The following is a 27924-nucleotide window of genomic DNA, read 5'->3' on the forward strand; positions in this document are numbered from 1 at the left end:
TTATATATGAAATAAGATCAGCTCCATGAGAAAGATACAATTTTGTGTATTAGATAACTATTTTAATTAATATAAAATGCATGGATATAATTACTGTCTAAGCCCCTTCTCTTACGTGATATCTTGTATTCTTAATGACCTTTGTTTGAGTGCCTAAGAGAATGATCTCCATTTATTATAAAAAGTAGTATTAGCTAATGGAAAATATGCAGTATGAAGTCAGATCAAGATATCTCAATTCTTTAACAAACATGATCTAGCAATTCCAACTAGGGGCATAAATATCTCACTTTAAATACTTCGGATTTAAACCTAAATTAAGATATGAAGAAATGAAGCCTCTTTTACTACTCTTCAGTTGTAATTAAATACTACTTGACCTAAACTAGTTTCCTTTCAGGAATAAATAAAATTAAACTCTCTGCATCTTCTCAGGGTCTCTAGGATTTAGTACATTAGAGTTGGAATGGACTTTAGATATTAAGATTTTATTTCCCATCCTAACTCGGAAATCTTATTCCAAACACTTATTAAACTATATCAATCAAATTTGTCAAAGAAATATGACAAAGCATTAATCTATAACATATACAAGGCTCACACAAATTATTAAGGAAACAAGAAAATGCTAAAAGATAAATACAAAAAGGGCATAAACACTTCACAGAGGAATGCATGTATATTTCCAGTTAAAAAATGTTCAGCCACCCACTGGGTCTTCATTGAAATAATTTTCTGCTCCTACCACTACTAGAAAAGCTCCTGTCAACTCTCTGATGATGAACAAGTTGCCCAGTATTTCTCTTTGTGCTATTGTTGTCACACATTTTACTTTTTTTTTTTCATATTTTTCACCTTTTTTTAACTTTTCAAGTTATTTTTATAATAGCTTTATTGAGATATAATTCACTTACCACACAGTTTACCCATTTAAAGTATACAATTTAATAGCTTTTAGTACATTCACAGAGTTGTGTAACCATCATCATAATCAATTTTAGAACACTGCATCAATTCCCCCTCCCCAAAAAAATCCATACCCATTAGTAGTCACTTTCCATTTACCCCAAACTCCCAGATTCAGGCAATCATTAATCTACTTCCTGACTACAGATTTGTCTGTTCTTTTTTCCCAGCTTCACTGCAGTATAATTGAGAGATTATAAAATTATATATGTATTTAAGGTATACAATGTTGTTCTAATATACATATACATCATGAAATGTTACCACAATCGAGCTAATTAAAATACCCATACCCTTACAGTTACCTTTTGTGTGTGTGTGTGTGTGTGTGTGTGTGTGTGTGTGTGTGTGTGAAGAACATTTTAGGTCTACTCTCAGTAAATGTCAATACAGTACTATTAACTATGGTCACCACACTGTACGTATCAGATTTCTAGAACATGTTCACTCTGCATAACTGAAACTTTGTACCCTTTGACAATCATCTCTCCATTTCCCCCACCTCCCAGCCCCTATTTTTGCCTTTCTGTGCCCAGCTTATTTCACTTAGCACAATGTCCTCCAGGTTCATCCATGACATTGCAAATGAGAGAATTGTCTTCATTTTTATGGCTGAATATTCCTGTGTGTGTGTGTGTGTGTGTGTGTGTGTGTGTATGTGTGTGTGTGTACTCCATTTTAGTTATTTACTCATCCACTGATGGACACTTGAGTTGTTTCTGTATCTTGACTATTGTGACTAGTGCTGCGATGAACATGGGAGTGCAAGTATCTTCTCTTCTGATACTGATTTCTGTCCTTTGAATAAATACCCAGAAGTGGGATTGCTGATCATGTGGTAGTTCCATTTTTAATTTTTTGAGGAAATTTCACACTCTTTTCCATGACCGCTGTACCAATTTACAGTCCCAACAACAGTGCACAAGAGTTCCTTTTTCTCCACACTCTCGCCAGCTCTCATTATCTTTCGTCTTTCTGATAACAGCCCTAACAGTGTGAGGTAGGCTCTCACTGTGGTTTTAATTTTCATTTCACTGATGAACAGAGGTGTTGAACACCTTTTCATATACCTATTAGCCATTTGTATGACTTCTTTGAGAAATGTCTATTTGCATCTGTCTTTTTAATTGGATTATTTGTTTTCTCACTATGGATTCACCTATTCCAGACATGTCATATAAACAGAATCACACAATATGTGGTCTTTTGTAACTGCTTTCTTTCATTTTGCACAATGTTTTCAATGTTTTATCCATGTTGCATTTTACTTTTGTATAAATTATAAACCCCACACTACATAGTTTTCATTTAAATAATTACCTTTTAATGACCTTTAAATAAGTAAAAACCATATATTTACCCATGCAGTTACCATTTTTGCAGTTTTGTATTCCTTTGTGTAAATCAATATTTCTGCCTGATACCATTTTCCTTGTCTGAAGGACGTGACTTCCTTTCACATTTCTTACAGTGCAGGTTTGCTGCTGATATATTCTTTCAGCTTTTGTCTGAAGAAGTCTTTTTCACCTTAGTTTTCGAATGCTGATTTCACTGGGTATAGAATTCTAGGTTGAGAGTTGTGTGTTTTTCCCAGTACTTTAAATATGTTGCTCTGCTGTCTTCTCACTCGCATCGTTTCCAAGAAGAAAGCTGTTTACCCTATCTTTGTTCCTCTGAACCTAGTTTGTGTTTTTCTGTCTGCTTTGAAGATTTTCTCCTTGTAACTGGTTTTCAGCAATTTGATTATGATGTGTCTTTGTGTGGTTTCCTTCATATTTCTTCTGCTTGGCTTCATTGGGCTTTTTGGACCTATGGATTTATTTTCTCAAATTTTTTTCTGATTTCTCATCCCACCACCACTCTTCTCCTTAGGGGATTCCACGTACGTCTATATTAGGCCACCTGAAGCTGTCCCACAACTTGCAGCTTTTTTTTTCTCTCTATGCTTCATTTCAGATATTTCACTATCTTTTCTTCTGCACTATCTAATCAGTGTTTCATCTTATCCAGTGTATCCTTCATCATAGATATTGTAGTTATCATTTCTGTAAGTTCAATTTAGCACTTCTGTCTTATCTTCTGTGCCTCTACTTAACTTTCTGAACACATAGAACGTTATAACTATTCTAATGTCCTCTACTAATTCTAACATCTGTGTCAGTTCTGAGTTTGTTTCAATTCATTGTTTATCCTCATTATGGGTTGTATTTTCCTACTTCTTTTCAAAAATGTCTAGTAATGTTTAATTGGATGCCAGGTATTGTGGACTGCACCTTGTTGGGATGTTTCTGTATTCCTATTTATATTCTTGAGTTTTGTTCTAAGACATAGTTATGTGAAAATAGTTTGATCCTCTTGGGTCTTGCTTTTAAGATTTGTGAGGTGGTATCTGAGCAGCATTTAGTCTAGGGTTAATTATTTTCCACTACTGAGGCAAGTGCCTAATGCCCTATGAATCATGAAGTGTTCCAGTCTGGCTGGCAGGAGCAAGCATTCTTCCCAGACCAGTGTAAATGTCAGGTACTGTTCCTTCTAGTTCTCTCAGATTGTTCTTTACCCAGCTTTGGGTCACTTTTCTCACATTCATGTGCTGATCATTCCTCTGTGGAAGACTCAGGGTTGGGCGGGGGGGGGGGCGGCCTTCAGAGCTCTGGGTTTCCCTCTGAGAAGCACTCTCCTCTGTTACTCTGTGCTACAAACTCCAATGGCCTTGGCCTCCCCAGAGTCCACCAGGCCCTGGGGTGGTTCCCACTTCCTGAGATGAAGCTTATAAACTCTCTCAAGAGAGTAAGCTGGGCAAATATTGGGGGCTCTCATCCTTTGTTATCTGTCTCTCAGGGATCAGAATCTTTTGTTGCCAGATAGCTAGCTTATTAAAAGCCATTGTTTCACACGCTTCATTTGTTTTTTACTGTCAGGTGGGAATGTATGCAAGAACGGGTTCATTCAGTAGGCCTGAGTTGCTCAAATCCTGCACATTACCAGAAAAGGACTATTTTCAGAAGTGGCCCTTGACCCACTCCTGGGAACCAAGCTGGGAATGCTCTGATCAGAGTACTTTTATATGCCTAAGGTCTTGGGCCGTGCTACACTAACCTGACTAGATAGTTTAAGCTTACAGTGTGATTAATGATGAACATCTGCTTTTTCTCTGGGGGTCTGGTGCTTGAGTAACTGAGGTCAGCCATGTAGCACTATATGCCTCTGTGACTAAGGCCAAATAAAAACTGTGGACACTAAGGCCTGGGTCAGTGCCCCTGGTTGGCAACACTTCACACATGTGGTTACACATTGTGGTTGGGGGAATTATGCATGTCCCACATAACTCCATTGAGAGAGGACACCTGAATGCTTGTGCCTGGTTTCCTCTGGATTTGACCTATGTTCCTTTTCTCTTTGTTGATTTTAATATATCTTTCATGTAATAAACTGTAATCATGAATATAATAACTTCTGAGTTCTGTGAATACTTCTAGTGAATCAATGAGTCTGAGAGTGGTCTTGGGCACCCCTGACACAAAATGTAAACTCATTCCCTTTTACTCCACCTTGAGCAGAAGTGGAAGTAGAGACAAGAGTACCATATTTTAACAGTCACTCTCTCCCACACAACTTAACTTTCTAAAGCATCTTGACAAAAAAACATAGAAAAATTCTCTAAATGGCAACAAAGTGATTTCTCCACTCATATATTCAAGTGTCAGCCAGTAAGATGTATTTAGAAGTGTGGGTCTTTTAGGAAGTCTCATTAAAGGGAGGGGTGCACCCTTCTTTTCCCCTTCCTCCATCCTTTTGGAGCTCTAACTTCCAAACTGAACAATGAGGTGGACTTGAGGATATCAGAGTGTAAAGACAGAAGCCTGCTGACAAGAAAAAGGTGCTGCATGCCCTCTACTATGTATCTCTGGGATGCTTTACATGAGGAAGAAATATATCACTGTCTTGTTTAAGACACTTTTATTAATTTTTTCTATAATATGGCTCATAAACTGGTTCTTACAGTGCCCGAGGTGATTCTGGTCGCCAACTAGGTATGGGAAGCACTGATAGTCCCATCAACAAGCAAACTATTTGGAGCCAGAATATATATAAACATCAAAATGAAAGCATTTGGCTTACATACTTAAAAGAAAAATGGGAAATCACATCAGCACAAGTTAGTATTTTTCTTGAAACCCATCACCATGTCAAAAATCCTAAACCAAAAATTACTCATTTCAAAAAATGATCAATGGAAACTTTGTTGTGCCAGCACAGAAAAAAAAAAAAGATTCATTTTAATCTCCATTGATTGACTGCTAATAGGTTTCTCCATTTTAACTGACATGAATTTTTTACAATATGGCACGATGATGTAAATAAAAATTTACCCAATGTTCATTCGTACACTGTTTTCTGGAAACCTTCCATAACCATCCTTTGCACACTCCTTGCCTTCAATCCACTCGAACCAAGCTATGTTAAACCCAACTTACCAGGCTGTGGTAGATTATACACTCTGTGCTCCCAAGATACACTATCTCTATCAATATTTTTGGACTTAATTTCAGGATTTATTCTCAGCCTAATATATATTTCAAACAAGAAGACAGCTTAACTCCTCTTTCTCAAAACTGTATAACATTTCTTCTTTGTAGAAATACTTAGGCACATTTTTCTAATGTTCTTACATTGGACAACTGTTTATAATAGCTGATGTTAAATCGGAGCTTCCGTACACAAGGCACCATTCTAAGAGTTTTTCAAGTTGATCCTGTGATGCCATTACTATTATTATTGCCAGTTTATAGATGAGGAAACAAAATCACAAGGAGGTGAAGTAACTTGCCCAGAAAGTGGCAGAGTGTCTTCAGATTCTATACTGTTAATCACTACTCTACTTCCTCCATGGGCAGCAATAATATTAGCTTTATATTTACTTTTAATGTATGTAACTCAAATATTGCAGTATATTCACTGTAAATAATGAAATGAGTTTTGTATTAGGACATATAACAATGTAAATGAGACATGAATAAGTCAGACTTAAAGAAAAATCTATTATCTCTCTGTTAGCCACAGCACCTAACAAACTAACTGGTATACATTGATTACCTGTTTCGAGGTTAAAATGAAAAGAAAGAGGCAAATCTTAGAAATATTGTTAAGGAAACTCTGGAAGGAGGTGATGACAATGAATGCAAGCTGTAAGAGACAGAAAAATAAGTGTATCTCCCATGTCAAGAATTTGTGATTATAAGAGAAAGGGTAAACACAGAAAATAAAAATTGAGATACAGAACTGGCTTAGGAAAAAGTGTTCAATTCTTTTTGACACATCACTTGAGTACTGGTGTTATCTTACAAATGACACATAGACTAAAAAAACTGACAGTGAAATACAGCATGTTACCAGTGCCTTTCAATTGTTGAATTTGAATTAAGTCCAGACATCTTATCTGAAAAGCTAAGATCTTTCCTTAATTGTGAAGAAATCACAGATGCTCTGGTACCAAAAATACAATTTACAACTTAGAAATGCCTAGTAACACTACTTCCATTATAATAGAAATTATATGCTTAACACTTTCAGTTTATAAAATTTTTTTCATATATTATTAGATCATGTGTTCCAATTGAAATCTACACTGTAAAAAAAAAAGTCTTCTTATGTGCCTGTCTGCCCAACGAGACTTGAGCATATCAACTATAATGAATGGCTACGACTCATCTCAGTATCTTCAGTACCTTGTATAGGTATAACATAAATGAGGCTCACAATGAATTGAATTGCACCTCCTTAGAGTGTTAGAGCTGTAAGGGACCTCCATTTACAGATGAACCTAGGAAGGTGAAAGGAAAACCCAAGTTAAAGGCAGTCAAGATTAGGACCAGGTCTCCTGATTCCATTACTTTACCATATTCATATAAAAATATTACTACAAAGAAGGTACAAAATATTTTGAGTTATCCACTATTTTACATTGCCTCTGACCACACTTCTGACTGGAAGTATATATAAAAGCAGAAATGGAGCAACAATCAAGAGATGTATAAATAATCAGACCAGGGAGAGGCATAATAGGTCAGAAGTTCAGTGTTTCAGATTTTTTGGATAAAACTAGGCTTCTTTTGTTTCCACAGGAAAGATCACATGATCCCCATATTTAAAATAATTCTTTAAGCATTAAAAGTTTTCCATTGCCACTGAAATACTATTCTTCTCAAGATGAGTAAATTATCACTGTCACTTTCAATACAAAGCTTCTTGCACTTCAGCTGTCATTTTACAGATTCATAACTGAAAATAAATTTTAAGCAGAGTTACATTGCTGTGTAATGAGTAACAATTTTATCAAATTGGTAGCATTCAGCTTCTAGTGAGATTTATTTTAGTCATAGAATATTTAGTAAAAAGAGCATACAAACAGAACCATTTACCTTTTAAGACTTTTCTAAAATGGGGCATACTACTAGGAAACAATCAGCTATTACTCTCTATTTCAATCTAAATAACGGTAGTAACTTCCAGGTGTTTGATAAAAGGCAATTCCATCACTGTATAGGTCCACATAGTTTCTATAAGCCTTCCTGGCATTTAAACTTATTCAAAGGTATAAACATTTTCCTCAAAAATGATGGATATTAACTTGTAATTAAGGTTATTATGTTGGCATAGAGGAGGATTTGACTTAATGGAAGACTCTCTGTGATGGAAATTAACAAGATTGCTACATAATTACATAACAGAATTAATTGTGAGCAACATTTGTGCTATTTACACACTTGTTAAGATTTAAGGAAGCAAAGGCTGGATGATTAATACATCTCGTAGTATTTACTACGAAGTGAAATAAAAACTTGAAGTACTAGAAATGATCTGTTTAACGTTATCAGAGAATGAGATATCTCAGACTTCTTTTGCTTTTTTTTTTTTTTACATTGAACATAATAACTTTTTATTGGAAAAGGTAAGAAAATGTTAAATACAATGAAGTTTAACCCTCCTAAAAATACAGGTTATGGAACTGAAGCATTTGATAACTTTTAAGTATACAAAAAAATGGTGTTTCTCACATTCATGAATCAGCTCCAAAGTAGAGCTTCTGCCATAACCAGAATCTTGAAATAGGCAAAACATACTAGACTAGCAAAGCAATATCTAATATGAGCAAGGCTGTAGAAATGTCCCGTGTTATTACATTAATTCTATTATTAACATAGCAATATCTTTAGGTTCACTAATATCTTTCTAAAATTATTCCTTGGAAAACTTTTCTTGGAACTATCTTACATTTCACTGTTTTTCACTTTCCAGCCCACTATTTGGTAATTTAAATTAGTTTCAACTGTACTAGAGGAACCCAGAGATCCAAATATTTAATGTTTTAAAATCTTAACCTTTAGGTGGTCTTTTAAAAAACTGTACTTTTCCAAAACTGCTAGGCAAATAGCCAAAGATAAAAAGAAAAATGTCCAAAAATGTGATAGATGAATCATACTATGGGTAAATTAAAAGCAGGAACAGCTAAAAGTGTTGCCTCTAGAAAAGGAATGGAGAAAGATGGAGAGAGCTGCAGAGAAGTCAGTGTTGTCGGAGCTGGACCCAGCTCCAGCGGGTACTGGAGAGCCTACAGTTAACATTTTTTCCCAACTTCATGTTTTTAGGGTGTAAAACCTGCTGTGGAGGATGTATCTACCGCCTGGTAATCAGCAAACACTACAAATCATGGCTTCCCTGCTCCCCGTCCCCCTTTCTCCACTCCCAATCAGTTGTTTACCAGCCTATCACTGGGAGGAATAATAAAGAGCACCACTGATTTCCTTAAAAGCTTTTCTTTATTTTTTATTTTTATTTTGTCCATTTGTTACACTAATTAAATTACATTTAAAGATGCCTTTAGACTCCCAACAATGGCGGCTCCGAGCCCGAGCGGCGGCGGCGGCTCCGGGGGCGGCAGCGGCACCCCGGGCCCCGTGGGGTCCCCGGCGCCCGGCCACCCGGCCGTCAGCAGCATGCAGGAGAGAGACTGAGAACACACAGCATTGAATCGTCAGGAAAACTGAAGATCTCTCCTGAGCAGCACTGGGATTTCACTGCAGAGGACTTGAAAGACCTTGGAGAAATTGGACGAGGAGCTTATGGTTCTGTCAACAAAATGGTCCACAAACCAAGTGGGCAAATAATGGCGGTTAAAAGAATTCGGTCAACAGTGGATGAAAAAGAGCAAAAACAACTTCTCATGGATTTGGATGTAGTGATGCGAAGTAGTGATTGCCCGTACATTGTTCAGTTTTATGGTGCACTCTTCAGAGAGGGTGACTGTTGGATCTGTATGGAACTCATGTCTACCTCGTTTGATAAGTTTTACAAATATGTATATAGTGTATTAGATGATGTTATTCCAGAAGAAATTTTAGGCAAAATCACTTTAGCAACTGTGAAAGCACTAAACCACTTAAAAGAAAACTTGAAAATCATTCACAGAGATATCAAACCTTCCAATATTCTTCTGGATAGAAGTGGAAATATTAAACTCTGCGACTTTGGCATCAGTGGACAGCTTGTGGACTCCATTGCCAAGACAAGAGATGCTGGATGCAGGCCATACATGGCACCTGAAAGAATAGACCCAAGTGCGTCACGACAAGGATATGACGTCCGCTCTGATGTCTGGAGTTTGGGGATCACATTGTACGAATTGGCCACAGGCCGATTTCCTTATCCAAAGTGGAATAGTGTGTTTGATCAACTAACACAAGTTGTGAAAGGAGACCCACCACAGTTGAGTAATTCTGAGGAAAGGGAATTTTCCCCAAGTTTCATCAACTTTGTCAACTTGTGCCTTACCAAGGATGAATCCAAAAGGCCAAAGTATAAAGAACTTCTGAAACATCCCTTTATTTTGATGTATGAAGAGCGCGCTGTCGAGGTCGCATGCTATGTTTGTAAAATCCTGGATCAAATGCCAGCTACTCCCAGCTCTCCCATGTATGTCGACTGACATCGCTGCTACGTCAGACTCTAGGCAAAAGGGCTGAGAGGAAGCAAGACGTAAAGAATCTTCATCCCGTACCACAGTGTTTTTATTGCTCGCCCAGACACCATGTGCAATAAGATTGGTGTTCGTTTCCATCATGTCTGTATACTCTCGTCACCTAGAACGTGCATCCCTGTAATACCTGAGCGATCACGCAGTGTTAGTGCCGGTCAGAGAGACCTCATCCTGCTCTTTCGTGATGGACGTATTCATGAAATGTGGAAGTTAGTATGATCAATTTGTTGACCGTGATTAGATCACATCTTAAATTCATTTCTAGACTCGAAACCTGGAGACGCAGCTACTGGAATGGTGTTTTGTCAGACTTCCAAATACTGGAAGGATGCGGTGATGGATGCGCTGTGTCTGAACACAGACTCGGGCTGGAGTGAGAAGAGCGGGCACAGCCAACGAGACGCATTGCCTTCTGGAGCTGGGAGACGGAGGAGGGATTTACTGTCTTCACCAAGTGCAATAGACTTACTGATGTGACATTCTGTTGCTTTACAGCCACCATCGATGTCTGGGGATGGATGTACTTAGCCAACTTCCTTCCCTGTTTGAGATATCATGTTAAATCAGAGGGAATTTATCTTTACCAAAAACCACGTTGCGTTCAGAGAGGTGAACATTAAAAGATTGAGACAGGACAGAACGTGTTCTTTTCTCCTTCCCCAGCCCTCTGCTCTTCACTGGGGAGACTCAGGAGTCTGCCATTTGTCAGAGAAGGTGCTGATCCTAAGAATTTCATTCTCAGAATTCGGTGTGCTGCCAACTGGATGTTCCACCTGCCACAGACCACCTGGACTGGAAGAAGAAAAAAGTACGGAGGGCAAAGTTTACAGCTGTTTTTAATCCTAGAATCTTACGGAACAACTTGTAGCAGCTGTATATTTCCCCTTGGTCCCAAGCCTGATACTTCAGCCATCATAACTCACTAACAGGGAGAAGTAGCTGGTAGCAATGTGCCTTGATTGATTAGATAAAGATTTCTTCTAGGCAGCAAAAGACCAAATCTCAGTTGTTCGACATCACTGGCCCAGGTCTTCAGCTTCTGCATCTCTTTACCCACCTGTGTGTGGTCTATGGCCACTATGTGACTTTTGCTTAATCCAATATTTCGCCTTTTTCTCTTGTATCAGAAACATTTATAATTACCAAGGATGTTCCTTACCAAGGATTTTTAGCCCCCAGTCTCTCACATGCTCTACTGTTTAAAAGGCTGAGAAGCGTGGGGCCCAGCTGATGTGGTAGATAATGAAGGAGCATCTTTTCTAGAGAAAACCGCTTGACCAGAGGAGGATGGGAAACGGCAGTCTCTTAGGTGAGATCATCACCTGCGAGAATCTCTAGCAGGTCACCACCATTTCTTGGAATTGGGAGTCTACAAAAACACAAAAACCAAAAAATCCCCGAAGAACCCCAGAATAGTTCTAAGAGGCCATTTAAATCTGCCATCTTCTGCTGTCCTTCCTCCCTTACCCATGGGCCGGGTCTCCGTGGTTTCACTCTGGCCTCCCTGGCCCCGAGCGTTTGTGTGACAGTCGGTCAGGCAGCACTGTGAGTGGCTCACGCACACTGGAGTAGAAAGCTGCCATGGTCTGAGACGCAGATGGGGCTGCGACAGAACCAAACAGTGGTAGGTGTTGCTGTGTCTCCTCCCAGGTGACGGTCACAAACACTTCTCAACAATAAAGGGAGAATGGTGCTGTTTACAGTTACATCCCTGTAAATTTCAGAATTCACCCGTGGTTTATCGCTTTGGTCCACTTGCCTGGTTTTCCTGTTTTCTCCCCCATGGCACCTGAAGCCCAGGCTTCCCAGTGCTCTACAGGAGGCCCTGCAGTGTCTGCCTCTGACCACACCAAGCCATCACCCTCCACCGTTCCCGGGGACTCCAGAGGAATCTGCATCTCTGCTGTCAGCCTCCTGTGTGGCTCAGCATAGGGTCACTTTGCCATATACCAATGGAGAGAGAAGCAATTCTGACTGTCCAGGAGCTAATCTGACCGTTCTGTTGTGTGGATGACCACATAAAAAGGCAATTTTAGTGTATTAATCATAGATTATTATAAACTATAAACTTAAGGGCAAGGAGTTTATTACAATGTATCTTTATTAAAACAAAAGGGTGTATAGTGTTCACAAACTGTGAAAATAGTATAAGAACTGTACATTGTGAGCTCTGGTTATTTTTCTCTTGTACCATAGAAAAATGTATAAAAATTATCAAAAAGCTAATGTGCAGGGATATTGCCTTATTTGTCTGTAAAAATGGAGCTCAGTAACATAACTGCTTCTTGGAGCTTGGAATATTTTATCCTGTATTCTTGTTTGAATTCTTCCTCTATTTAAGATATATACATGGAATCGAAGTGTTTATGTAATAGTTCTATCCTTTTGCCTGCAGGTCAGTTGTAATAAATCTAGGATGTGATGATGACTTTGTAATTTGATTTTCTGAAGTCAGACCCTGAGAGGGTCAGTTCCATTGGAATTATCCAGTTCCAAGTCAATTCCATTAAATTATCTGTGCATTTCACATGGGGGAAAATTCAAAAAAAAAAAAAAAAAAAAAAAAAAAAAAAAAAAAAAAAAAAAAAGATGCCTTTATTAAAACAATGGGATAATTCAGAGATTATTCCACAGGATTCACTGGGCAGCAAGGTAATCATAACATTTCAGTGACAGTACCTTAATAACATGGAAAGAACTCAAAGTTCCATATTAATCCAAAGTAGTTCCCATGGATATTAAAAGGCACTGGTGAGCTTGAGTAATAGCATGAGCATTTGCATAACTAATCAATGTAATTTACTATCCCCAGAAAAGTTGACTCAAAGAATAAAAGTTATCAAACCCAAAGGTTATATTTTTAAACCATAGGTTAATATGGAGGTATACTATTTCAAAATTGAGAAATGAAATATTTACATAGACTCCTGATTTATTTCATTTTCAGATTAACAGAACTAGACAAATTGCTTTGTTTTGAACATTGTAGAGCAAATTACAATTACACAATATGCAACTCTAAGTATTTGCCATTGTAGCATAATTAATTCAAAATTGTATTAGTACTAAAGATGCAAAAGAGACAATGGTTAGGCTTATATAAATTAACCACAGATCATAGCCTTGTAATGATTTTTTTCTAATTCTCAAATATGAACTGATTGTCTTGACAGTGGCATCATCACTGTTATAAAGTAGAATTGCAAAAGAATAATGTCCTTCAGTCAAGGGATCCAGTGAATGTTTTATAACAAATGTCTAAATGTATAGAAACTAAAGAAAAAAATATATATATACATATAGAATCCCAAAGCCAATTCCAGTTCTGCAGTCCATTTTGCCTATTTTTCCTAATTTCTCCAACAATTAAAGACTGTGTCCTGGGCTTCCCTGGTGGTGCAGTGGTTGAGAGTCCGCCTGCCGATGCAGGGGACATGGGTTCGTGCCCCGGGCCGGGAGGATCCCACATGCTGCGGAGCGGCTAGGCCCGTGAGCCATGGCTGCTGAGCCTGCGCGCCCGGAACCTGTGCTCCGCAACGGGAGAGGCCACAACAGTGAGAGGCCCGCGTACCAAAAAGAAAAAAAAAAAAAAAAAAGACTGTGTCCTGTCAGAGATCAACATAGCCTGGCAAAGGGCAAAACTGGTCAGTTGACACCATGTTGAGTAGTGATTGATGAAACCTCATCAGCTCCCCTCCACTGCAACCATCTGGCCTGTGGATTAGAAGCCATTCATACCTTGTTTCATTTACACATGTGAAGGACTCCTTGAAGAACTGAATATAAAACATCTTATTGAGAAATTTTGTGAATGCATACAGTGGGAAAAAACGAGGTAACGTTTGAAGGACTTCCCACTCCTGTACTTCTTTTACTCCTCATTTTCATGTCATGTATTTTAATGTCTGAATAAAGAGCAATGTAAAACTGGGCTCGTATTCATAGATTTTAGTTTCCAGTTCACTACTGACTTTAGTCAAACCATTTAACCTTTCTACGCCCTTGGTTTTATCATTTCTGAAACTAATATATCTTTGTAAGGCTGGAAACATGTTTTTAAGTAAGGCAGGGAGGAAAAAAGTGCTGTGAGTACACAGACCCACATTCACCCTTCTTAACTCTAACACTGCCAGCTCCTGTACTTACACCTGTCTTACACTTGACCCATTTAAGCCAGGAGAGCCCTCCTCTACCTGTCCCTAGAAACAGACACCTAACTCATTTTTGGTCCCTGAATTACAGGAGATTGGAGTGAAGGTGGGAGAAGATTATAACACAACTTACATGTATCTCTTTATTATCATTTATTTAATAAAATGAAAATAGTGTAAAGCTAAATCACCAAGCTGCATGAATGTGGATTTATAACATGCATACTTTAATTCTAACACCATAATTCTGAACCATCACACCCAAGCACTTTTCACCTTCTGTCCTGATTTATACTTATTTGTCAATTTGCTTCAAATTCCATTCTGATGTCATAAGCTCATTGAGAGGAGACGCATTTATCTTTTTAGCCAGTTCCCACATGGTACTTAATGTAGAGCTTAGGATATAGCAGATACTTAACAATTACTTATAAAACTGAATGAAGGTATATACCTTGTTGGTAACTTTAGCTTTGGAAAAATACATATTTAATTTTTAGTGTAGATTTTAGAATGTATCTACTTGGTTCTTTATCATATTTGATAATAAACATATTTTCCCCTCATACAACGACTGTACATGTCTGTAAGTTAAAGAACTTCATGATAATATCAGCTTCCAGATGCATTTGTTCTTAATTCATTTGTTCCAATCAATAATAGTATGAGGCAGACAAGACAATGACCATGATCTCCATTTTATAGATAAAGAAATTAGCTTAATTTGACAAATCTATACAGTGGCAGAACTAGGACTTTAACAGCATATTTAGGGTTCTCTAAAATATATTATGATATTTAACCCTAATTACTTCCTTAAACTATGGATGTGAATTTAATAAAGATCTTCTCTTTTACAAACTTTAGCTATCTCTACTTCCAAAATCTCATCCTTCCTTCCCTTGCTTCCTTCCACAAATATCCCAGCTTTTTTGCAATTCATATTAAAATCTGTATTCATTTGCTAGGGTTGCCATTAAAAAATACCACAAACTGGGTGGCTTAAAACAACAGGCTCACAGTTCTAAGGCCTCTAAGTCTGAAATTAAAGTGTCAACTGGCCATATTTCCTCTGAAACCTGTAGGTTGTCTCTTGGACACTCTGGTGTTTGCAGACAATCCTCTGCATTCCTAGGCTTGTAGATGCATCACTCCAATCCCGGCCTCCGCAGTCATATGGCCATCTTTCCTCATGTATCTTCACATCATCTTTCCTCTGTATTTTCCTCCTTATAACTCTGCGTTCCTGTCATCTACCAACACCTTGGTCACCACACCACCCTCTGCCCAAATTCAGTGAAAATTTAACATCGAGTTTTCTTTCCATACCCTCCATTCTTTTCAGCAGTCCAGTGACTTCAACAGCCACTTAGATCATCCAGCATCTGCCTCTTACTCAACAGTCTCACCAACAATTTTTTTTTCTTCCACATCACTTCAGCCACCATCTCCCTTAGCCTTGTTATTAATTATTGCACCACCTCCAAAAGCTTTATTTCAAACACACCACTCTAATCTTCACCTCTCATACTCTTCCCTCTTACAAAAATTCTTTGACCTTACTGAGACTGCCAATCCACTGAGTGCACCCCTGGTATTCTGACTTCCCTCATCTTCAAAACACCCTTAACTTCCTTCCCCTCTCTCACATCAACTTCATTGCCCAGGTAAATCTGAACCCAATTAAGCCCTTTAACTACTTTCTCTAGCTACCCAAGCAGCTAAAAGTGGCTGGAGAATTCCCAATTATGTTCACTGTTCTCATGTTAAATTTTTGACAAATTTCAAATGGAAAACAAACACTGCCTAACAATCCTACTGTACTTTCTTATTGTTTTCATTCTCCCACTTTGCAGAAAATCTATTCATACTTTCATCTGTTCTTCAAATCTATATTCCATTTTCCTCTTAGCCTCAGTTAACGATATTGCCTCATACGCTTATTGAGAAAATAAAAACCATCAGATGGGAACTCCCTCAATTTCCCACCACCCAATATACCACCTTTCTACTTTTTCTACTCTAATGCTTATATTATCAATCCTATTCCCTCTCACCAAAAGAATCCTTTCATACATGTAATTATCCCTCCTATGTATTCAACACTGGTGTCTCTTTCCACTGGATCTCTTCCATTAACATGTGTATATGCTCTTTTATCCCCTTCCAGCTACTTCCCCATTTCCATGTTCCTCTTTACAGCAGAATTTTTCCCCAGAGTTTTCACTTGTCATACTATCACTTCCTTATATTCTGTTCTCTTCTCAGTCCACTCTTATGGGCTCCTTTCTCCAAGCTAGCTATTGTCAAGCTCACAATTTCTCCATGTTAACAAACTAAAGAATCTTTATGCCCTCATCTTACCCTCTCAACAGCAATAAAGACAGCTGACTTTAACACATCCTTCCTCTTTCCCTGGTCTCTGTGATACCAGACTCCTCAGCCCCTTGTCTAGCTCCACTGTCTCTAAGTGGTTTTAGCCCCATAATTCTCCAATACCCATCTCCACTAGGACTGCTTCACTGATCTTCAGATGCTTATTTCCAGCTGCCTATCTGATATCTTCACTTTGGTATCAAATAGGGATTTCAAACTTAATGCCATTACATACAACACCTGTATCTCCCTCACACCGGTTACTTCTTTTTGCTCTTCAAACTAAGTTCTAGCCTACCTCTTTGATTTGCTTTCTTTTTTAACTCAAAAGCCATGGCAGACTTCTGGTCTTTCAGGTTTGAATTCAAAAGTCACCTCCATAAGGAAGCCTGCTCTGACTGCTACATATAAAGAAGGCTCTACTAGTCATTCTGCATCATTTTACTCTGGTTTACTTTTACCAAAACTCGTCATACTGTCTAAAACTAACCACACATTTTAAAGTTTTTTTACTGTCTATTACTCGCCTACTGTAGTGCAATTTTATTGAAAGCAGAAATCTTTTTGGTCTTGTTTGCAGATGTGTTTCTGAAATCTAGACAAGTGCCTAGCACACAGTAAGAAATTTATAAATATTTTTAAAGGGACAAAACAAAAAAAGTAGATTTCTGTGTTTTTAAAATATCAAAACACCGTATTTTCAGAGATACAAAGTCCACTGGAGTCAAAACAATAATTAGTAGCCATTATTAATTTTTTTTTTCTTTTTTTGCGGTACGCGGGCCTCTCACTGTTGTGGCCTCTCCCGTTGCGGAGCACAGGCTCCGGACGCGCAGGCTCAGCGGCCATGGCTCACGGGCCCAGCCGCTCCACGGCATGTGGGATCTTCCCGGACCGGGGCACGAACCCGTGTCCCCTGGATCGGCAGGCGGACTCTCAACCACTGCGCCACCAGGGAAGCCCCCATTATTAATATTTTAACAGCTGACATTAATTACACAGTTGCTACACGTTAGAACTATTAAAAATATGTAGTACTGAATATGCACTATTTCCTTCAACCATACAACAATCTTATGATATAGGTACTATTACTGCCCCGATTTTTCAGGCAAGGAAACAAACAAAAAAAGTTATTTGCTAAGGTCAAAAACTAGTAAGTGGCAGAGCTAGGATACAAACACTAGCGCTCTCATTCCAGAGCCTATACTCTTAATCACTAATCCATGCTACCCTTTCATTACAATTAAAATAAATAATAATGATCCATTACATATTACCAATAAATATTTTAATAGGTTCAGTCTACTGATCTATTGCCATTTCTGAATTTATCTGAGGGTAGTTTTAGTGGATGGTATGTTTCCAAAATAGCATTAGTTTTGTTCTGATTTTGTAATTCATTAGCACTTAATTTTCTTAAAATCGGTGATATTTCTACTATTCTTATTTATATTTCTTATTTTCTCTTATTATTACATTAAAATTCTGTTAATATAATTTGTTTAAAAGAAAATGCAAACTATTTTAAAATGTGGAAAAATGTTCAAACTTACAATATTCAAATAAATGCAAATTAAATCAGACAGTTTTTATCAAATTGTTTATTTAAAAATTAAAAATCAATATTAACCTTCAAGGGTATCATTTCATACACATTCATACACTGATAGCAGCCATATGAATTTGTACAACTCAAAAATATTTCAAATCCTTAAAATAGTCATACCTGCAATGGATAATTTCTCTTCTAGAATCCTTTCATGATAATGTGATCTTAAACATGTATAAAAATATTTTAAAGTTTTGTTTATTACTGTCTAGCTTTGGCGTGAAGGGGTGTTGGGCAGTAATATTCATGAACATATGAGAATTTTCTTCTACAAATGTTTTTATCTCTTTCAAAAAATATAGAGGCTTAAGCATACCAATGTTCAGAGTTCAGGTTGCAAGCAAATTTTAGCTTTAAAATGAAGCATGAATCAAAGTTATTTGGGGTCTTCCCTAGTGGTCCAGTGGTTAAGACTCCATGCTTCCAACGCAGGGGTACAGGCTGGATCTCTGGTCGGGGAATTAAGATCCCATATGCCACGAGGCACAGCCAAAAGATTAAAATTTGAAAAATAAAGAAAAGAAAATGTTTTTTTAAAAGTTATTTTGGTTAACACATCTAAGACAAAAAAAAAGTTTTGCTTTATTAAATTTGTCATGTGAGAAAACTGTGCTGAGGCAAAAGTAGTTACACTAACTGCCCCTTTCCTCTTCCTAAGTACTATGAGGAAAAGAAAAAGGAAAAAATTGCAAACATACATGTGCTTGTGTGTACACAAAAACACACACACACACAACTCATTCTTCTGATGTAAAGACCTAAAGTGAAAGAATCCTTTGAGAATCTGACCTGACAAGAGTGATTTTTAAAGGTGGGGCTGCAATGTAAAAGTTTCCATCCTTGGTCACATGTTGGGACATCTGCAGTTGGTGTTACATTTATTCATTTGCAATCACATCCTGAGATTTATTCATTCAAGATAACAACTTGAATCCCAACCTTACTCATCCTGTTCTCCCAGGGCAGAAAAAATAAGGAACCATCATCAGGCAGTAAAGCCACAATCTAGAAATAAGCATCAGATCAGGACTGAATACAAATCAAGTCATATCCACATCAAAGGAAAGGACATCCAGACGCCTGAGTGTTCCATAGCCTTGTGTCAGTGGTGGGAGGATGAGGCAAATGGGTGATTGGTTCCAATTCCATTTGTCCTTTCTTTGTACCCAATAATGAGACACTTTTCCATCTAAAAAATACTTTTTAAAAATGCTTAATTCAGTTGAATCATTGTAGGTTAGAAGGGCAGAACTGAAATGCACTACAAATCATTAAAGCCACCCTCTCAAGTATATTTACAACATTTTAAGAATTTTGTTGAAGCATTATTTTTAATAACCACACTAAAAACAAATGTCTGATAATAAATGTTTTCAATAAACTTTGGTATCTCCACTCCCAGAGAATCATGCTGCCTTTTAAATAGTAAGAATGTAGGGAAATACTTCTGACAGGATAAAAAAGGAAATATAAAATCATATATGATTCCTTCTCTTTTTTTTGCATGTATGTATTATAGATTTTTGGTCTGTGGTTAATATGAGGTTTATATATAGCAATATATATATATATGTGTGTGTATATATATATATATGTTTTAAGTTGCTGATCTCTTAATTTCAAATGCATTTTAACGACCCTGCATTTTTACTCCCCACCCCCTCACTACTACTGTTTTTGAGATCCTATTTTACATCTTTTTGTTTTGTGTAGCCTATTGCAGATATAGATGATTTTACTACTTTTGTCTTTTAACCTTCTTACTAGCTTTGTATGTGGTGGACTTGCCTTCCCCAATGAGCTTTTTCCTTTCATAATTTTCATGTTTCTAATTTTGGCCTTTTCTTATTCCCTTAGAGAACTCTCTTTTACGTTTCTTGTAAAGCTGGTTTGGTGGTGCTGAACTCTTTTTCCTTTGCTTGTCTGTAAAAACTTTTGATTTCTCCATCAAATCTGAATGAAAGCCTTGCTGGGTAGAGTATTCTTGGTTGTAGGTTTTCCCCTTCATCACTTTAAATATATTATGCCTGCAGAGTTTCTGCAGAAAAGTTAGTTGATAGCCTATGGGAGTTCCCTTCTACATAACTCGTTGCTCTTCCCTCGTTGCTTTTAATATTCTCTATCTTTAATTTTTGCCATTTTAATTACAGTGTGTCTTCATGTGTTCCTCTTTGGGTTGATCCTATTTGGGACTCTGTGATTCCTGGACCTGGATGTCTGTTTACTTTCCCAGGCTAGGGAAGTTTTCACCTATGATACCTTCAAACATGTTCTCTTCCCTTTCTCTCTTCTTCCGGGACCACTAAAATGGGAGTATCAGTGAGCTTGATGTTGTCCTAGAGGTCTCTTAAACTATCCTCATTTCTTTTCATTCTTTTTTCTTTTTTCTGTTCAGCTTCAGTGATTTCCACTACTCTGTCTTCCAGCTCACTGATTTGTTCCTCTGTATCATTTCATTTACTGTTGATTCCTTCTAGTGTATTTTTCATTTCAATTATTGTATTCTTCACCTCTATTTTGTTCCTCTTTATATTTTCTAACTCTTTGTTATAAACTTCTGACTTCTCACTTTGTTCATCCATTCTTCTCTCAGGTTCTTTGATCATCTTCACAATCATTACTTTGAACTCTTTATCTGGAAGACTATCTGTTCACTTAAGTTTTTCTTCTGGGGTTTTACGTTGCTCCTTTGTTTGGAACATGTTCCTCTGTCGCCTCACTTTGCCTAAGTTGCTGTATTTATTTCTATGTATCTGGTAGGTTGGTTATGTTTCCTAACCTGGGAAAAGTGGCCTTCTGTAGGAGATGCCTTATGCATCCCAGCAGTATACTCCCCTCTGATCACCAGAGCTATATGCATTAGTGGTGCCTCTATGAAGGCTGCATGGGTACTTCTGTTGTGGCAGGCTGACTACTGTGGATGGCCTGGTAGGCGTGGCCAGCCCTTCGCCCAGTTGGTTGCCAGGCCTTGCCTTGTGCAGAGGCTGCTGGCTACTGGTTGGCAGCACTGGGTCACAAGATAGCTGGCTGTGGAACCACAGGGGGTCCTGGGACTAGTACTGGCTCGGTAGGCAGAGCTGGGCTCTGGAATGGGTGGACGAAGCACTAAGGTTCCTGGATCTAGTGTCGGTCTGCTAGTTTGTGGTGCCAGTTCTGACACAGCAGGCTGTGGGTTTCTGGGTGTCCCAGACCTGGTGCTGGTGTGCTGGTGAGTGAAGCTGGAAATCAGGGCAGCTGGCTGAGGAGATATCTCAGAACTGATATTGGCCTGCTGGTGGGTGGGGCCAGGATTGGCAGGGCCTGAGGCTTGTGCTGGACACTGGCAGGTGGGTCCAGGGCCCCAGGGTGTCCCAAGGCTTGTGTTAACCCACTGGTGAGTGGCCAGCCCTGGGGTGGCTGGCTGAGGGGCCCAAGGTTTCTCGGAGCTGGTGTTAGCCTGCTGGTAGGAGGGCTCAGGGCCCACTGGGTCCCAGTGCTGGTGGTGGCCTGCTGGTAAGTGAGCTGGGTCCTGCCACAGCAGGCTGTCAGGTGCAACTGACCTGGGACTGGTGTCCACATACTGGTGGGTGGGGTGGGACCCAGGGGGTTCTGAAACTAGTACGTGTCCAGTAAAGAGCTGGGAAAGAGCTGGGTCCTTGAGTCTCTGGTTGAAGGGCGCTGGGGTGTCCCACTTCTAGTGCCTGCTCCCTGGTGTGTGGCATCAAGTCTTAGGCCCTCTGATGGACAGGGCCATGCCCAGGAGAGGCTGTGGGTTCAGGGGGTCTTAAGGCAGCCTGCTTGCTGGTGGGTGGGGCCACGCACGCACGTGTGTGTGTGCGTGCGTGCATGTGTATAATGGAATATTACTCAGCCAAAACAGAGAATGAAATTTTGCCAATTTTTCCATTTGCAATGACATGGATGGACCTTGAGGGTACCATGCTTAGTGAAATAAGTCAGAGAAAGACAAGTACTGTATGTTATCACTTACATGTGGAATCAAAAATAAAACACAGCAAATGAATGAAAATAACAAAAAAAGAAACATACTCACTGATACAGAGAACTAGTGGTTACCAGTAGGGAGAAGGAATCAGAAAGGGGCAAGATAAGGGTAGGGGATTAAGAGATACAAAATACTATGTGTAAAATAAATAAGCTACAAGGTTATATTGTACAGCACAGGGAATATAGCCAACATTTTATAATAACTTTAAATGGAGTATAATCTATAAAAATTTTGAATCACTACGTTATACACCTGAAACTAATACAATATTGTAAATCAACTATACCTAAATGAATATTATACGTGATTAAACTATTTAGGGAAAAAAACCTCATGTATAGGAAAATACTAAATCACTATCAGCATGACTGTTTCATGTGGTATGACTGTATGTTTGGGATCTTCTTTTCACTTTTTTTTTGCATCTTTTAAATCTTCTGTAATGATCATGAAAAATAATTAAGTTAGAGAAATTTTTTTAAATTATTGAAAGTTAACCCCCAATAAAGAGTATTTTGCTGTGAATGTTGTTATGCTTTAATCCTAGGGATCTGTGAAGAGAATTGAATGACTTTTTCTTCTTTGAATTACCAAGGATTTCAAACTTTTCACCAGCACTCCCCAAAATCTGTCATGGAAGAACATTTGGAAGAAGATTCCCAAAGTTTTGAGGACACTGTGGTGCAAAGAGTCAGAGAAAGGTAACTTGAATTTCTGTGGGGCTGGGAATCCACTATCTGTACTCTAGTTTCCATTGACAGTTATCAATCAAAAAGCACATTGGAGAAACTGATTCCTTTCTGGAATCTCTGGTCTTAATTCCTAGTTAAATACAGCATCACTCTACAGACACACAAAAATATGAATTTATTAATTCCAGATCACCCTCACAGAACTCCAGCCATATAAAGAAGGATCGGACTTTTTCTGTGTGCTCAGGAGAGATTTAGACTTAACTCATTCATTTGATTAAAAAAGAAAAGGAAGCAAGCAAGCATGAAGAAAGTTTAAAAATCAGGTGAATAAGTATATCAAATCCTTATAGCTGGTATAAATGGTGCACTTAATCCTACCTAGCATGTAAAGTACAGTAGCTCTACACCACTACCTTGCATTTCCTTAATATGATCACCCAGCAGGTCACGTTTCCAAACGATTTCACCATTGCCATATTGTATCACAAACCATCCGTAAAAGACTGATCAATAGCAAACTCATTGAGGAATCAGCAAACTCTTCACAGTGGTTGAATGATTTCCACAAGGTCAGACAGCAAGGGATCTCACTTACGGAGCAAAAATATCCCCAGGCTTGGCCCCTATCCCAGGATACTTATTTTAATTAACATATAGTAAATACACATTATCTTCTATTGTTTTGCTGAAGATTTCCTCATAGCCTTTAATTAAACATACTAACATTTCTGAAGTTTTAACATGCTACTATGGTCAATTTTTAATATCATTCAAAGGATTTCACAAAGACTAAACAAACAGATCTACTTAGATGAGTCAATCTTGAGTAGGTAAAACAAGTTGAAAACTGGAGGATGAAGTTTTGGGAGAGAGGTGAAGGTGGGGAAGGGCATGGGGAGGATCAGCAGAGAGTGGTAGGTAATAAAATACTGGGGGAGGGAGAAGTACAGTCAGGCTCCATCCTTGAGCACCATCTGTATAAATCAGGCCTGGAGTTGACATGTAATTTTGTGTGGGTCCCCTGAGAAGTGGCCCTCAGGGCTTCATTATTGATGAAGAGATTTTTCTTCAAAGTGGCCTAGCCAGGAGTGCCTCAAGGGGACATTCATAAGCACTCATAATATCAATTTCCAAGCACCTGGGAGGTAGGGACACGGACTGTCTCTTTAATTATTATGATAGAGGTAGAAGATAGTGAGAATGCTATTACACAACCAAGCTGAAATCCTCAAAGAAATTAAATTACCATAACCTAGTATACAAAGTTTATTATCTGAGTCATCCTTTAGAAAGGGCACACTTTACCTTTTCCTGGTGCAAAATAGGTTATCTCCAATTCCCTCCTTCCTAGGAAATCAAAAAGTTATAAATACAAATATAGTGTGTGCAGGGATGCTTAGAAGTCCAGAAAGAAACTCTCTTTGAAGCTAATATGCTCACTTAGAGAAACTATAAGTTTAGTCCAGTTTACACAAAGAGATATGGAGTTGGACACTTTTTCTTAAAATAATTGTATAGGGATTTCTTTTCAGAAAAGGATAACACCAATCCCTTCTACATATCATTGAGAATGCCAAGAAACCATTTTCACCAATGCTTGGGCCTGATCTAGTCACAAAAACACTCAGAAAAACACCAAAAAAATCAATCCATATGTACACTGCAGTAAAACAGCAAGGGTTACGAGGTAGGAGAACAGTCAATGCTGAATCTGAATCTTATTCCCCAGAGATTTAGATGTGGCTAATCCTATATAGACAAAGCCTGTGCCACGTACTTCCTTTGAATCTCCTGCAGCCTACACTAGAGGGTTGGTAATACAGTGGGTATTAAAAATATTTTTTAAATAGAAATAAAACTCAAAATGAAGAGGGTCTCTTTAATTTGACCTGAATTTTAAAAACTCCCCCATCTCACTGGTAATACTGACCAAAAGAATTCAGGAATTTTCTCATAAGTCATGTCTGCAAAATTTTTTCATCTGTAATAAGCCTCACTCATAATTCTTTTAACTTCATTAACTCTCCCTTTCTTCACATATTTTAACAGCTTTTGATACCACTAGTTAATTCTTGGAGTTGAACAACATTCTAGCCGAATGACATTTACATAACACAGATGATATATGCAATAATAATATTTACAATAACTACTACCATTCAAAAAGCACATATTTTAAGTGACAGATGCTGTCTAAGGCATTATATGTACATGACTCTAATTAATCCTTATTTATTAAATAAAATTAAATTAAATTAAAGTTAATAAATTAAATCCTTAATTTATTGCATGAAATAAATTAAGATTAAAACCAACTGACAGAGGAAGAAATGACTGATAGTCCAGGAAACAACCTGACCACAATCACACAAATAAAAAAATAATAGTGTCAGGATCTGAACCCAGGACTGTTTTAACACAATTTTTGTTTGTTTGTTTGTTTTGGTTTATTTTTCAAACTAACCATGAAATGAAGCTTGATTTTGTGAAATACAAAATAAAAATTTTTATACAAAAATAATGAGTTCCTAACATCAATATACAGATAAGTGTGGTGAAGAGTCTGAAAGAAGTTATATGTTGAGTTAAATACAGATGTTTCCTATCTACTAGTACAACATTTTAATTAAAAGCAATGGAAGCAGTAATAATTATAAACCACAGGAAAGACATAATCCTATTAAGAGTTATCAGTAGTATAATTGGCTCCAGGATATCTGTGAACACCCACATTATTGATGTTTGAGGCCAAAAAATACCTTCTGTCTTAACATGGAGGATTAAGAGCAAATGAAGTCCAGAAGGCAAACACGTCACATTTGAATATCAAAATCCTGATTACAGATAAATTTATAACCTTAGAATGCCTTATTAAATATTTTTTAATTAAGGCAGGATATGAATGACACAGAACTTTCCTTACAGTTTTAAGGACTGAAGATTTCTTCCTCCTATATATCATTGTGTCCATTTAGCTAAGAGGCAGAAAAGCAAATTGGCCAATTCTACTTTTCAATCTCTCTGGCCACACTGAAGCCTAGACTATATCAAATCTCTTACAGTTCCTTTGTCACATTATTTCATGACAATTTTTTTTAGTCTCATTGTCTTCAATTTTAGTGTTTCTAATTTTCTGACTTAACTTTATGCTAATTACTAGAATTCTCCCACAGTGACCACACATGTTTACCTTATTGGAAGGTCTGTTTTTCAGCTCTTGTGTTGTTGCTTGTTTATATACAGAGTTTGGTAAAATGCTGTATTCCAACAGTTTAGGAAAGATATGATTGCTTAATGATCATCCAGTTATCTCAGCATTCTGACTAGAGATCTTCTTGGTATTCTTACTAATTCCTTACTGTAAATGTAGAGCTTTCCAAAACTGGGTTTTCCTTCTAGAATGTAAGAAAGGAGACTATTGAATTTTAGCACATTTTAACAATTAAGCAATCAGTCAACACTATCTGCTATGATTAAGATTAAGCAGATCCAATCTAAAAATCTCCCTAGTGATAGATTCATCATTAGTCATTAATCTCACAGTTTTTAATTAAACCACTGAAACTAGCCATCTACTTCATGCGTAGGAGGTAAAATTCTTTTTAAAACTGTAATGAAATACATACATAACCATCCTTAACTACAGGAATGTGTAGTACCTTAAAACTACAAGGAGCTATCATTGGAATAACTCTCCAAATTTGGAGTAACTTTCCAAATCACATAATCAGACGCATTTCTACCACCCAGCTAAATTCCTTAGAAAGGAGAAATACTTTAAAATTAAGTATTGTCCACGGGACAGCTTAAAATAAGGAGAACAAGCACATTTTTAACAACTCAAACTCACAAAACAAATTTTAAAAAAAATTTTTTTAATGCTTTAAAAGCCTTGGCAAGTCAAGATAGCATTCCCAGAGATTTGTGGTGCCCAATCAATAAAAGGAAGGAGACAAAAATGGATGCAGTAAAAAACATTTAAGTTTAAATAAATAAATAAATAACCCATAACTCCTGCAAAGTTGAATCCTTATTCTCTCCTTCGGATCTATGCACCTCCTCCCTCCCCAGGGGCAAAAGCAGTTATGGTAAAGGGCATTCTGAAATATCTTTTGCCATCTCTACCAATTCATAAGCCTGTTTTCAAAATTCTCCTGAAAAGTTACTTTCTCCAAGTTGTTTCCATTATACTGCCATTTCCCAAAGCCATCGTTTTATTATCTTATTTTCTTAATTAACACAGAAAATTCTAGATTATCTTCTCAAATGAATAGAAGTCACAGTATCGGTAATTCAGAAACCATTTCTATTTAACTCTAAAAGCATTATGATTTTGTGGACATTGGACTAAAATCATATTTTTATTCAACATAAATTTGAAATGAGTTTATAACCCCTTATGAATCATTAACTGATAATTCTAAGAATAGACCTTTACTTGGGATTGTGGAAACAGTAAAGGGGTGGACAGCAATTTAGTTCAGCTATAAATACTTACCAAAATTACTAATATCCAAAGAATTAATTAAAAGCTCACTGTACCTGCATACATTTTCACTCTGCTATACTTTTACAGTAAATTCTCAATTACCCATGTCAGTGGAGGGGAACAAGACATTGAACAAAAGTGAACTGTTCCAAAATCATTCTTACTTGCTTTTAAAAGTGCAGATATTGACAACAGACCAGTTGTCAGTTCAAACTAAATGAATTATTGTGAAGGTATTGCTGAGGTCAGGGAAAGTGATCAATGTCTGATATTCACCTTTCTTAAAACCTTCCCAGGAGAATTTGTATTCGAAAGTCAGTCTTGACAAAATTTAGCTAAATCCAAAAAGTAAGCCCACAAAGCAAAATAACTTTTAAAAGTATATAGCTACCATTAATGAACTTTAAAATAGTAGTTATTTCACAGGCAGTGATTTTCCCAAGATATTTGTTCTATATTTTTATTTTTTAACGTTTTGTCCTTTTCCTAACAAGATGTGAAGTTGTGACATTTATTTATTAATTTTACATCTTGTCTATATCTTGTCTATTTTATATCTTGTTTATTATCTTGTCTATGATTATTTTCCTTACTTAGCAGAGTGTGCAGATGT

At 37.5% G+C, this 27924-nt stretch overlaps 2 protein-coding genes across 3 annotated transcripts in view; one reads left to right on the forward strand and one right to left on the reverse strand.

Moving 5' to 3' along the window:
* Positions 1-27924, reverse strand: part of DPYD (dihydropyrimidine dehydrogenase) — an 828512-nt gene that overhangs the window by 797820 nt on the left and 2768 nt on the right. The gene's annotated exons all lie outside the window — the stretch shown is intronic.
* LOC116753033 (dual specificity mitogen-activated protein kinase kinase 4-like) lies at positions 8859-12527 on the forward strand. Its single transcript, XM_032630458.1, is given in 2 exon segments — positions 8859-8964; positions 8967-12527. Coding segments are annotated over 2 exon segments (1089 nt in total). The 3' UTR covers positions 9950-12527.

The sequence above is a fragment of the Phocoena sinus genome, chromosome 1 (genome assembly GCF_008692025.1).
Source record: "Phocoena sinus isolate mPhoSin1 chromosome 1, mPhoSin1.pri, whole genome shotgun sequence".
Classification (NCBI taxonomy): Eukaryota; Metazoa; Chordata; class Mammalia; order Artiodactyla; family Phocoenidae; genus Phocoena; species Phocoena sinus.